This window comes from Heterodontus francisci, chromosome 6 (assembly GCF_036365525.1).
Source record: "Heterodontus francisci isolate sHetFra1 chromosome 6, sHetFra1.hap1, whole genome shotgun sequence".
Taxonomy (NCBI): domain Eukaryota; kingdom Metazoa; phylum Chordata; class Chondrichthyes; order Heterodontiformes; family Heterodontidae; genus Heterodontus; species Heterodontus francisci.
In genome coordinates, this window is record NC_090376.1 from 90,753,421 (window position 1) to 90,767,912 (window position 14,492).

At 40.9% G+C, this 14,492-nt stretch overlaps 1 protein-coding gene across 1 annotated transcript in view; it reads right to left on the reverse strand.

Annotated features, from left to right (window-relative positions):
* The window catches only part of mtmr2 (myotubularin related protein 2), a 124,167-nt gene that overhangs the window by 76,700 nt on the left and 32,975 nt on the right, over window positions 1–14,492 (reverse strand). Inside the window, exon 4 of the mRNA XM_068034040.1 lies at window positions 1,305–1,399. Within this exon, the coding sequence (XP_067890141.1) occupies window positions 1,305–1,399 (95 nt within the window). The remainder of the gene's footprint in view (window positions 1–1,304; window positions 1,400–14,492) is intronic.

The window sequence follows — 14,492 nt, forward strand, 5'->3', positions numbered from 1 at the left end:
TTATCGAGCTTCGCCTTAAATGCATCTATACTAGTCACCACACTACATCCTACAGTAGCGAGTTCCACATTCTCGCCACTCTTGGGTAAAAAGGTTTCTTATGAATTCCCTATTTGATTTTTTGGTGTCGATCTTATATTGATGGCCTTTAGTTTTGCTCTTCCCAACATGTGAAAACACTCGCTCTGTCTACCCTATCAAAAGCCCTTCATAACTGTAAAGACCTCCATTAGGTCACCCCTCAGCCTTCTTACAAAAGAAGGGACCAGGCCATTCATCCTTTCCTGTCAAGTATAACCTTGCAGTTCTAATATTATCCTTGTGAAGCTTTTTTAAACCCTCTATTTTTTTTTTATAACATACTGATCAGAACTCCAAGTGTGGTCTAACCAAGGTTTGATACAAGCTTAACATAACTTCTCTACTTTTCGATTCCATCCTCTGGAAATAAACCCTAGTGCTTTTGTTATGGCCTAGTGACCAGTGTTACAACTTTTGTGATTTGTATATTTGTACTCCCAGATCTGTTTGCTCCTCTATTCCCTTTAGTTTCTTATTTTCCTCCTTACTTTGCTTACCAAACTGTAATACCTCACACTTTATCTATGTTGAAATTGATTTGCCAATATCATGTCCATTCTGCAAGTTGATTACTGGGTTCTTGTAGTTTGCTGGAGCCCTCAACATCCCATCCCATCACGGCTCTTCTGGGACCCCACTTACCACCTTCTGCCACTCTGAATAGCTACCCTGTACCCCATTCTCTGGTTATCCACTCTGCTACTTGTCTTCTGACTCCGCATGCACCGACCTTATTCATTAGTCCATTATGCATTGCCTTACTGAAGGCTTTTTGGAAATCTAGATACATATCTACTGCATCACCCTTGCCTACTCTCCCTGATACCTCTTCAAATAATTCAATGAGATTGGTCAAAGATTCTCTTTTGAAATCCATGTCGACTATTTGTTATATTTTTCATTTCTAGATGTTTTTCTATTTTTTCTTTTAGTAGAGATTCCATTATGTTTCCTACTACTGATAAGCTGACTGGGCTATAGTTCCCTGTAAAGGAATTTTACCACATTTATTCATCAACTTTTATTATGCAATAAAGGGGTCATTCAATTTCTGCATATAACAGAAGTTTCACTAAGAAAAAAAAATCATATTTCCTCATCTAAGTTTTATTTTCTAATGTTGAATTTTTCCACCCAGTTTGTAAAAAAGTGTGCAAATTCCCCAAGTTAAAAGACCGACGATTCCCAACTTCTGCATAAAGGAATTTGTTTTAACATATTACCCGCTCCAAGCTTTTGAAGTACAGTCTATAGTTTGTAACAGTCAGCGTTCCCCTTACAGTGCCAGTGAAAGGGCAAATGTAAGTCACATCCTTGGCTGTGGAGACAAAATAAGTGGGAAAAGAGTCAAAATTGCATGCAATTTATTAACATTGAAAAATAGATTACTTTTCACCATGCACAATATACTACAAAGCATTATCCCAAGCTATTCACAATAAAGTAACCTTCAAGATATGATCATTGCCAATAGCCAGTGAAATGCAGCCATAGAATTAATTATTCCAACACCATGTTGGCAAATTTCCAATTACAATCACAAACCACATTACACCAACCAGGGAGGACAATATTTTAAAACATGACATTGCTTCAAACCAGGAGTTACAATCATATCCTCAGTTTTACGATCAAATGATCTAACCATATAACAAGGCTACAGTAAGCAGCTTTAGATTACCTTTCAGCATCACATTATCTTTCAGTGGCTGTTGAGCCACTGGCTAGAATGTACAGATCAGTTACAGTTCTCTCCAATTAAGTGAGAGGAAGAGTGAAAACTATCTGTGCACAATTTTAAGAAAATCTTTGGGTACTTCCAAACCAACCCCCAAAAGACATTTAAGCAAGCTATCCATAACACATCATTTGATGTACCGAACTAACCACATCACCCCTACTCCACAAAATATTCAACATTTTTAGAAATATAGCCCTGCACAGGACCAGGAAAGATCATTTCCATCCACTGGACTAGTCTCAAAAGACTTCCTCACCAAGTCCAGAATATTTCCTGTGGTACAGTACCCAGACCTCTACCAACTAGAAGGACAAAGGCAGCAAATGCATGGGAACACCACCACCTGCAAGGTCCCCTCCAAGTCACACATCCTGACTTGGAACTATATAGCCATTCGTCCACTGTCACTGGGTCAAAATCTTGGAACTCCCTTCCTAACAGCACTGTGGGTGTACCTACCTCCCATGGACTGCAGTGGTTCAAGAAGGCAGCTCACCACCACCTTCCCAAGGGCAATTAGGGATGGGCAATAAATGCTGGCCATGAATGAATAAAAAAAACTCAAGATAAGGGTGGATCAGTCCTAAATACAAAATCACCTCCTCAAGCTGTACATCCCAAAATCCAGTTTGACTTTTTTTTAAAAAAACATGTCTGCAAATCATGGCTTTTCTACCAAAATCATCAAGATTTCTCATTTGGTAATTTCCTACTTATTGCGTACTCCCACGGTTTGTTTCCTTTCCTCACTTTCAAGAATTTGGCTTCCTCTAAGATTAGCATTTCCCCTGGACTCCAAAACTAGCCTGCTTCTTCTTACTACTTACAACCTTTTGAAATTTGCAAACATAAGCTTTGTAAACCTTCCTTCCTCAAATGAATATATACCAAATATATACCAATTAGGGATGGGCAATAAATGCTGGCCTACCCAGCGACGCCCACATCCCATGAATGAATAAAAGAAAAATCTAACCAACCTAGTGTTCCTTACTTCCTTAACAGCTATGATTCAACCAGTCACACATTTCAAAAGCATGTCTTCTAATTTGTGCCTTTCTACAGCATGAAATAAATTCCTAAAGTACTGTGTGAATACTTTAATATATCTAAATCTACTTAGCTCACTTTGTAACTGACTCAGTTTTATCTTCAAAGAAGTCTAGCAGATTTGTCAAGCAAAATCAACCATCCATGAAGCCACGTTAACTATTTACAGTGTTTCTTCTATTGCCTCTATTCTCTCTTTTAGAATGTTTTCTATTTTATCCACAACTAACATCAAACTCAGTTTCCTCCTGTCTCTTGTAAAGTGGTACCACATTCTCCTCACTCCAGTCCCTTTCCACAACTCCTTTATTCAGTAAATTCCTTAAGAAATCGAATGTCAACATGTTCCCACAGATTCTACAAAGGAACACAGTCTCAAATGTATGAGAGTGTTTAGATTTAACTACTTAATGCAGGTTGGGGAATGAATGGAATAGGCTGCTTGTTTCAAAAAACCCAAGAGCAAATTGAATAAGTACCTGCAAAATCGATAGAGTGGTAGATAAGGTATGCTATTGCTGGTTAGATGGACTCAGCCTGCATATATTGGCTGGATTGCTTGGGTGATGGATTTAAGTTACACTGGAACGCTTTAAAAGAGTAGTCCTTTGGGCCACAATTACATGATAGGTTTCTGGTCAAATGTAAAACCTCAGGTTTTCATTTAAGTAATTGTGTAATGGTCTTTTCTGGTACTATAGGTTCCAATGCAGTCTTCAAATAAACATTACAAAATTGAGAGAACTAAAAAAAATTATGAAAGTGTCAAATAAAAATTTAAATGGAAATATATATATGCTCTTCAAAAGTATTTTAATTTTAAAACTGTTCCACAAATCTTTAAATGCAAAAAACATATCAAGAATTTTGTATTGTACTATTGCAAATTTAACCCCACTATTTAAGAAAGGAGGGAGAGAGAAATCGAGTAACTACAGACCTATTAGTTTGACATCAGTAGTGGGGGAAATTTGAGAATCTATTCTAAAGGATGTGATAACTAGACACTTAGAAAATAATATGATTGGCCAGAGTCCATGTGGATTTGTGAAAGGGAAATCATGCTTGACAAACCTGTTGGGAGTTTTTTTGAGGATATAACTTAAATCTTTGGTTTCAATAAAAATAATAAAATGTCTATTGGGTTTATGGGATGAGCTATAAACTGCAATAAGGAACAATAATTAGACAAAATAGGGAGATAATGTTGGATTGACAAGAATGGGGTGATTTTGACTTTGCCCAATTTTTACTTTGACTCAATAAATATCAAGAGAAATATAAAATGGGCTGCTGTTTCACATCACAGAAAGTCAAGATTCACCCCATGATTTCCTCAAAGCGTTGCTCTGTAAGGTTGTATCTAATCTCTTTTGCCACGTCAACACATCACCGCTCCTCATAGTGGGTTGTTGCATCAACATTTCAGGAGGCTTTTGAAAAGGTCCCACACAGGTTAGCAAACAAAACTAGAGCACACGGGATTTCTTCCTCTTTTTCTTCTTTTGGGCCTCCTTATCTCGAGAGACAATGGATACGCGCCTGGAGGTGGTCAGTGGTTTGTGAAGCAGCGCCTGGAGTGGCTATAAAGGCCAATTCTGGAGTAACAGGCTCTTCCACAGGTGCTGCAGAGAAATTTGTTTGTTGGGGCTGTTGCACAGTTGGCTCTCCCCTTGCGCCTCTGTCTTTTTTCCTGCCAACTACTAAGTCTCTTCGACTCGCCACAATTTAGCCCTGTCTTTATGGCTGCCCGCCAGCTCTGGCGAATGCTGTCAACTGACTCCCACGACTTGTGATCAATGTCACACGATTTCATGTCGCGTTTGCAGACGTCTTTATAACGGAGACATGGACGGCCGGTGGGTCTGATACCAGTGGCGAGCTCGCTGTACAATGTGTCTTTGGGGATCCTGCCATCTTCCATGCGGCTCACATGGCCAAGCCATCTCAAGCGCCGCTGACTCAGTAGTGTGTATAAGCTGGGGATGTTGGCCGCTTCAAGGACTTCTGTGTTGGAGATATAGTCCTGCCACCTGATGCCAAGTATTCTCCGAAGGCAGCGAAGATGGAATGAATTGAGACGTCGCTCTTGGCTGGCATACGTTGTCCAGGCCTCGCTGCCGTAGAGCAAGGTACTGAGGACACAGGCCTGATACACTCGGACTTTTGTGTTCCGTGTCAGTGCGCCATTTTCCCACACTCTCTTGGCCAGTCTGAACATAGCAGTGGAAGCCTTACCCATGCGCTTGTTGATTTCTGCATCTAGAGACAGGTTACTGGTGATAGTTGAGCCTAGGTAGGTGAACTCTTGAACCACTTCCAGAGCGTGGTCGCCAATATTGATGGATGGAGCATTTCTGACATCCTGCCCCATGATGTTCGTTTTCTTGAGGCTGATGGTTAGGCCAAATTCACACGGGATTGTGGGTAATATATTGGTATGGATTGAGAACTGGTTAACAGAAAGAAAACAGAGTAGGAATAAACAGGTCATTCTCAAGATGGCAGACTGTTACTAGTTGGGTACCGCAAGGATCAGCGCTGGGGCTACAGCTGTTCACAATCTATATAAACGATTTGGATGTGGGGACCGAATGTAATATTTCCAAATTTGCTGATGACAGAAATCTAGGCGGGAACGTAAGTTGTGAGGAGGATGCAAGGAGGCTTCAAGGGGACCTGGACAGGCTAAGTGAATGGGCAAGAACACATTGGTAGAAAAAACAGAAAGAGTATTTCTTAAATAAGAGGTTGGGAAATATTGATGTCCAAAAGGACCTAGGTGCCCTTACACACATAAGAATTAGGAGCAGGAGTAGGCCACTCGGCCCCTCGAGCCTGCTCCGCCATTCAATAAGTTCATGACTCAACTGATTACTCCACATTTCCACCTACCCCCAATAACCTTCCACCCCTAGCTCATCAAGAATCTATCTATCTCTGCCTTAAAAATATTCAAAGACTCTGCTTCCACTGCCTTTTGAGGAAGAGAATTCCGAAGACTCCTGACTCTCAGAGAAAAACATTTCTCCTCATCTCTGTCTTAAATGGCGATGCCTTATTTTTAAACAGTGACCCCTAGTTCTAGATTCTCCCACAAGGGGAAGCATCCTTTCCACATCCACCCTGTCAAGACTCCTGAGGGTCTTATGTTTCAATCAAGTCGCCTCTTACTCTTCTAAATTCCAGCGGATACAAGCCTAGCCTGTCCAAACTTTCCTCATAAAACAGCCCGCCATTCCAGCTATTAGTCTAGTAAACCCTCTCTGTACTGCCTCCAACGTATTTACATCCTTCCTTAAATAAGGAGACCAGTACTGCACACAGTACTCCAGATGTGGTCTCACCAATGTCCTGTATAGCTGAAGCCATAACCTCCCTACTTTTATATTCAATTCCCCTCGCGATAAACGATAATATCCTATTAGTTTTCCTAATTTCGTGCTGTACCTGCATACTAATCTTTAGCGATTCATGAACTAGGGCACCCAGATCCCTCTGCATCTCAGAGCTCTGCAATCTCTCATCATTTAGATAATATGCTTCTTTTTCATTCTTCCTGACCAAGTGGACAATTTCATACTTTCATTTGTCACTAAAAGCTAGCATGCAGGTGCAGCAAGCAATTAGAAAGGCAAATGGTATGTTGGCCTTCATTGCAAGAGAACCCGAGTACAGGAGTAAAGAAGTCTTGCTGCAATTGTGTGCAGCCTTGGTGAGACTTCATGTGGAGTACTGTGTACAGTTCTGGTCTCCTCAACTAAATACCTGCCATAGAGGGAGTGCAACAGAGTTTCACCAGAGTAATCTCTGTGATGGCAGGATTGTCGTATGAGAATTGAGGAAACTGGGCCTGTATTTTCTAGAGTTTCGAAGAATGAGAGGTGATCTCATTGAAACTTTAATAATTCTTACATGGCGCGACAGGGTGGATGTAGACAGGATGTTTCCCCAGCTGGCGAGTCTAGAACCAGGAGACAGTCTTAGAATAAGGGGTAGGCCATTTAAGCCTGAGATAAGGAGGAATCTTGTCACTCAGAGGGTGGTGAATCAGAGAAACATCGAAAATAGGAGCAGGAGTAGGCCATTCGGGCCTTCGAGCCTGCTCCGCCATTCATGATGATCATGGCTGATCATACAACTCGGTAATCTGTTCCCGCTTTCCCCCCATATCCTTTGATCCCTTTAGACCCAAGAGCTATATCTAACTCCTTCTTGAAAACATACAATGTTTTGGCCTCAACTGCTTGCTCTGGTAGCAAATTCCACAGGCTCACAACTCACTGAGTGAAGTAACGTCTCCTCATCTCAGTCCTGAAAGGTTTACCCCATATCCTTAGACTATGACCCCTGGTTCTGGACTCCCCCACCATCAGGAACATCCTTCCTGCATCTACCCCGTCAGGTCCTGTTAGAATTTTATAGGTTCCCATGAGATTCCCCCTCACTCTTCCGAACTCCAGCGAATAATCCTAACCGACTCAATCTCTCCTCATACATCAATCCCACCATCCCAGGAATCAGTCTGGTAAACCTTCACTGCACTCCCTCTATAGCAAGAACATCCTTCCTCAGATAAGGAGACCAAAATGGCACACAATATTCCAGGCGTGGCCTCACCAATGCCCTGCATGATTGCAGCTAGACATCCCTGCTCCTGTACTCAAATCCTCTCGCTATGAAGGCCAACATACCATTTGCCTTTTTTACCGCCCGTTGCACCTGCATGCTTACCTTCAGCGACTTATGTACGAGAACACCCAGGTCTCGTTACATATTCCCCACTCAGTTTATAGCCGTCCAGATAATCTGCCTTCCTGTTTTTGCTACCAAAGTGGATAATCTCACATTTATCCACATTATACTGCATCTGCCATGCATTTGCCCACTCACTCAACTTGTCCAAATCACCCTGAAGCCTCTCTGCATCCTCCTCACAACTCACCCTCCCACCCAGTTTTGTGTCATCTCCAAATTTGGAGATATTACATTTAGTTCCCTCATCTAAATCATTAATATATATTGTGAATAGCTAGGGTCCTAGCACCGATCCCTGTGGTACCCCACTAGTCACTGCCTGCCATTCAGAAAAAGACCCGTTTATCCCTACTCTTTGTTTCCTGTCTGCCAACCAATTTTCTATCCATCGCAATACACTACCCCCAAACCCATGCACTTTAATTTTACACGCTAATCTCTTATGCGGGTCTTTGTCGAAAGCCTTCTGAAAATCCAAATAAACCACATCCACTGGCTCCCCCTAATCAACTCTACTAGTTACATCCTCGAAGAATTCTAGTAGATTTGTCAAGCATGATTTCCCTTTCATAAATCCATGCTGACTCTGTCCGATTCTACCACTGTTCTCCAAGTGCTCCGCTATAAAATCTTTGATAATGGACTCTAGAATTTTCCCCACTATCGACGTAAGGCTGACTGGTCTCTAATTCCCTGTTTTCTCTCTACCTCCCTTTTAAATAGTGGAATCTTTGGAAATTCTCTACCCCAGAGGGCTGTGGAAACTCAATCCTTGAGCGCGTTCAAGACAAAAATCGATAGATATCTGGATACTAATGACATCAAGGGATATGGTAATAGCGTGGAAAAGTGGCGTTGCGATAAACGCCATGATATAATCGAATGGCGGAGCAGGCCGATGGGCTGAATGGCGGAGCAGGCCGATGGGCTGAATGGCCTACTCCTGCTATGTTCCTATGTAAGCTAATTTGTTATTTGCATAATAATACTGTCTGAAGCTTTCAATTGTGCACTAGACCAATAACATACATTTATCATGACATAGAAAGCAGGCAGAAATGCTACTTTTACTTCTACTGAATCATCCTTGAAAAGAAAACAACATGACTACAGGTAATTTCCTGAAGATGCTCATTTTCAAGTTCTTCAGACATTCTATTGAATACATGCCTCATGCAAATATGGGGTCAGCAGTCCTCTGAGCTGACAAAGCGTATGACACAAAGACCCCAAATAAAGAGAGATACAAAAACCATGTGTAGCTTGTCTAACGGCATCACCTACTGCAGTACTAAACTACAAATACATGATGATGCCAGATTAGATTTATGGTCTGTTGTTATGGACATGTGGTAAGGGGTGTGTGTGGTTCCCACTGTTCATCTCCCAACTGACCACAATTAAGTTTTGTTTAAAATGATGAGTTAGCCCTCGAGTGTTTTTTAGGGTCCAAAAACAGTCAAATGACCTTTTTTTAGCCTACAATGAAACCTAAGATTAACTATTTATTTTTACACAATTCCTGAAATGGTCACAACCCACATTCACTCACACACATACACAAGAACAGATGGAGAGGAAAAGGGTAAGTGGTTTAAAGTGAAGTAGGTATTTGTGGTTTACAATAAACCTGTTGAATTTTCTCAGGAGGACAGTCTCTTTTAAAAGGTGCAGGCCTGGTCTTTGTATTCTTGAACTTGTTGAGGTATTGTAGATTTTCTGGTGGTTAAAACCTCAGACTGGAGGTGGTGGTCACTTTAAGTTCTCTGCTGCAGGAAGATGAAGCGTAGAAGCAGGGCTCCTTCCTTGCCTGGCTAGACCTGTTTCCGCAGCCACTGGCTGGACTGCTTTCTGATGTTGTGATTTCCCCCCTCTCTCTAGAGGGTTACCTTTTAAGGTCAAAATTCAGGACATTAGAGTTTTTGTTAGTTGACGTGTGGCCTTCTCCCCTGGTGTGACTGCACAATGGACCAGAATGTGGAATCCATGGCTATCTATTAACACCTGGATGGCTATCATTATGATGTGGCTACTTCATACCTTTTGTCAAAGAACCCATTCAATTCAGGAATATCCCTTGAAGGTTTCAGGATGGGTGCTGTTACTATCTCGATGGCTGGAATATTTCCTTTTGTCCTTTCCAGACAGTGAGACAGTTTTTGAATATACAGTCCAAGTCATCAGAGCTCCGGCAGCCATCTTTGCAGCACATTGCCCACTTTGTTTCATTAAAAAAGGAAAAGTCAATTTCAAGGACTCTACACTGAGTAAAGTTTGCATCTTAAATGTTAGGAATAGGATATGCCTTTACTCAGCATGACACTATATTGCTTTAGCTGACTTCAGCCAGTAGAAGTGTTCCAATTAGCCTTGGCTGCCTTGCCTGGGAGAGGGAGGGGGAAAATAAGCCAGGGTTCTGATGAAAGGTCACAGACCTGAAACGTTAACTCTGTTTCTCTCTCCAAAGATGCTGCCAGACCTGAGTATTTCCAGTACTTACTGTTTTTATTTCAGGGATTTCTGTAACAGTGTTCAAAGGTGAAATCCAGACTTTGTGAAGAGAAGACACAATTTGAATAGCCTGCCAACACTTAATATTTGGGTTTGCACAACAAACTGTTATTTAGCCAAGGTTCCAAAAGGCTGTGGGCACTTGTGGAAATGTTCCTCAATTGTCAATGCCTTCAGGAGCTATGGGAAGCAAATTGGTAAAATAAATCGTACTAATATGTTACATCTTTGCCTATTCTCCTGGTGTCATTTATTAGAATTTATACTTTTGCAACAACGTTTTCCATTATAAATTTTCTGCTGCTCTCTTTTTCATTTCTTTTTAGGGGGGAAAAGTGAATGGCAGGGCATGGAAAGATGAAATCAATGGCTGCATTTGCATTTAATGCAGAGACTGGGGGGGAAATGTGGCCCTCACTGGCTCTTTACTCATCCCCTAACCACTTGTGCTCCCCCAACCCCATGCCCCCATCGTGACCCAATACCTCTACTTCCCACTACTCCAACTTCACTCTAGCACACCAATCACTATCCCTACCTCTCCCACTTTGAACTGCATCATCCCCTCTCCATTCTCTCACACTGAACACTTAACCATCCATCCGCTACCCCCCCCAACCTTTCCATTGTATTCCCCAAAAGGTGTGTGGACGACAGGAAGCCAGAGGCCCAACGGACCCTTAATCTATTTCACTGTAACCTTCTCTTCATATCTGTTTCCCTTGAAGAGGCTTTGTCTGTTTTCAAAATCCAACTTGCTTGTTTTTATAAAAAGAAATCAAATTTGATGAAGGAACTTTATGCCTCTCGCACTGTCTCTGACTTCAGCAGGTATAAACAATTAGCATTTAGCTTCTCTAATTCTCAAAATACAGGTGAGATACTTAGTTGGTTCAAGACTTCAAAATTGAACATTAATATGAAGAAAAATTCATTCCCTCTCAGACTTCTCTCTCAATTGAAATATTTTCTGAAGATTTTATAACAAACCAAAACTCCATCAATTGTCACCTCTTCTTACTGCCACTAAAACACAAACACTGCTTTGCTGTTTTAAAAACCTGTATAAACTTTATATGAATAAAGCTTTTGAAAATTGTCTAACCTTTCTACAAATAATTTTGAAAAAGTAAGCAGAAACTGCTGGAAACTAGAGACAAATATTCCATTGGTACAGCTGACGAACATTAAGAACATAACTTAAGTGTGGCTCCTCCGTCATTCAACAAGATCACAGCTGATGTGATCTTGGCCTCAATTCTACTTCCCTGCCTGTTCCCCATAACCCTTGACTCCACTATAGTTCAAAAATCTTTCTATCTTAGCCATTGAATAGATTCAATGACTCAAGCCTACACAACTCTCTAGGATACAGAGTTTCAAAGATTCACTACCCTCAGAGAAGAAATTCCTCTTCACCTTCTTAAATAGACGATGCCTTATTCTGAAATTATGCACCCTAGTTCAAGACCCCTCAGAAACTTATATTTTTCAATAAGATCCTCTCTCATTCTTCTAAATTCCAATGAGTATAGGTCCAACCTGCTCAATCTTTCCTCATAAGACAATCCCTTCATCCAAGGAATCAACCGAGTGAACCTTCTCTGAACTGCCACCAATGCAAGTATATCCCTCCTAAATAAGGAGACCACAACTGTAAGCAGTTCTCTAGGTATGGTCTCACCAACGTCCTGTACAGTTGTAGCAGGACTTCTCTACTTTTATACTCCATTCCCCTTGCAATAAATGAAAACATTTTATTTGCCTTCCTAATTACTTGTGTGCCTGCATGCTAACTCTATGACTCTATGAGGATACCCAGAGCCCTCTGTACTGAAGGATTCTGCATTCTATCTCTATTTAAATAATATTTTGCTTTTCGATTCTTCCTACCAAAGTGGATAACCACACATTTTTCCACATGAAACTCGATCTGCCAAATCTTGCATGGTCAACAAATTTGGCTACGATACTTAATCTAAGACTATAACAGATTTTAAATAGTTAAGGACCTAGCACTGATCCTTGTAGCACCCCACGAGTTACAATTTGCCAACCTGAAAATGACCCATTTATCCCGACTTTCTATGTTCTGTTAGTTAGCCAATCCTCTCTTCATGTTTACATAACCCCAACACAATGAGCTCTGAGCTTGTGCTTTTATCCAATGCCTTCTGGAAATCCAAATATACATCTACTGGTTCCCCTTTATCCAGGATGCTCATTACATCCTCAAAGAGCTCTAATTTGTCAAACACAATTTCCCTTTCATAAAACCATGTTGACTCTGCTCGACTGTATCATGCTTTTCTAAATGTCCTATTATTTCCTTAATAATGGATTCCAGCATTTTCCCCCATCACAGCTTGAGGCTAACTGCCCTATAGTTTCCTGCTTTCTGTCTCCTTCCTTTATTGAATAGGGGCGCTACATTTTTTCCAATCTGCTGAGACCATTCCAGAATCCTGGGAATTTTGCAAGATAACAACCAATGCATCCACTATCTCTGCAGCCACTTCTTTTAAAGACAATGCAGGCCATCAGTTCTACAGGACTTGTTAGGTTTCAGTCTCATTTCTTTGCCTAGTACTTTGTCTCTAGTGATAATGATTGTTTAAGTTCCTCCCTTTCCCTTTTCCAACCGATTTTCTACTATCATTAGGATGCTTTTAGTGTCTTCTATCATGACAGATACAAAACATTTGTTTAAAGTCTCTTCCATTTCCTTGTTTCCCATTATTAATTCCCCAGTCTCATCCTCTAAGGGAACAATGTTTACTTTAGCTACACTCTTTTTATATACTTGCAGAAGGTGTTACTGTCTGTTTTTATATTTTTTGCTAGTTTACTCTCAATCTAATTTTTCGATCTTTATGTTTTGGTCATCCATCATAAAACCATGTTGATTCTGCTTGATTGTTGAATTTCTAAATGTCCTGCTACTACTTCCTGCACCCCCTGTAGAATTGTACCCGTTATTTTATATTGTCTCTCCATGTTCTTCCTACCAAAATGAATCACTTCACATTTCTCTGCATTGAACTTCATCTTCCACCTGTCTGCCCATTCCACCAACTTGTCAATGTCCTTTTGAAGTTCTACACTATCCTCCTCACAGTTCACAATGCTTCCAAGTTTTATCATCTGCAAACTTTGAAATTGTGCCCTGTACACCAAGGTCTAGGTCATTAATATTTTTCAGGAAAAGCAAGGGTCCCAACACTGATCCCTGGGGAACTCCAATACAAACCTTCCTCCAGCCCAAAAACATCCATGAACTAATACTCTTCGTTTCTTGTCACTCAGCCAATTCCATATCGCTACCGTTCATTTTACTCCATGAGCTACAAGTTTGCTCACAAGTCTGTTGTGTGGCACTGTATCAAACGCCCTTTGAAAGTCCATGTACACCACATCAACAGCATTGCCCTCATCAACCTTCCCTGTTACCTCTTCAAAAAACTTCAGCAAGTTAGTTAAACATGAATTTCCTCAAGAAATCCATGCTGGCTTTCCTTAGTTAACTCACATTTGTCCATGTGACTACTGATTTTGTCCCAAAATATTTTTTCTCGAACTTTTCCCACTACCGACGTTAAACTGACAGGCCTGTAGTTGCTGGACTTATTTTTACACCCTTTTTTTGAACAAAAGTGTAACGTTTGCAATTCTCCAGTCCTCTGGCACTACCCCCATTTCCAAGACTGAAAAATTATATCCAGTGCCTCTGCAATTCCCACCCTCACTTCCCTCAGTATCCTTGGATGCATCTCATCTGGTCCTGGTGCTTTATCCACTTTAAGTACAGACAGCCTATCTAATACTTCCTCTTTATCAATTTTAAGCCCCTCTAGTGTCTGACATACCTCCTCTTTCATCATTGCCTGGGTTGCATTTTCTTCCTTGGTAAAGACAGATGCAAAGTATTCATTTAATACCTCAGCGATGCCCTCTGCCTTCACGTGTAAATCCTCTTTCTGGTCCCTAATCGGCCCCACTCCTCCTTTTACTACACTTTTACTATTTATATGCCTATAGAAAACTTTGGAATTTCCTTTAATGCTAGCTGACAGTTTCTTTTCATGCTCTCTCTTTGCTTCTCATTTGCTTTTTCACTTCCCTTCTGGACCTTCTATATTCAACCTGGTTCTCAATAGTATTTTCTACCTGGCATCTGTCATAAGCACACTTTTTCTTCATCTCTACCTCTTTTGTTATTCAGGGAGCTCTGTATTTGTTTGCCCTACTTTTCCCCTTCAAGGGAACATACCTTGACTGTGCCCATATTATCTCTTCGTTGAAGGTAGCCCATTGTTCATCTACCGCTTTTTTGCCGCTTTTGACTAATTTA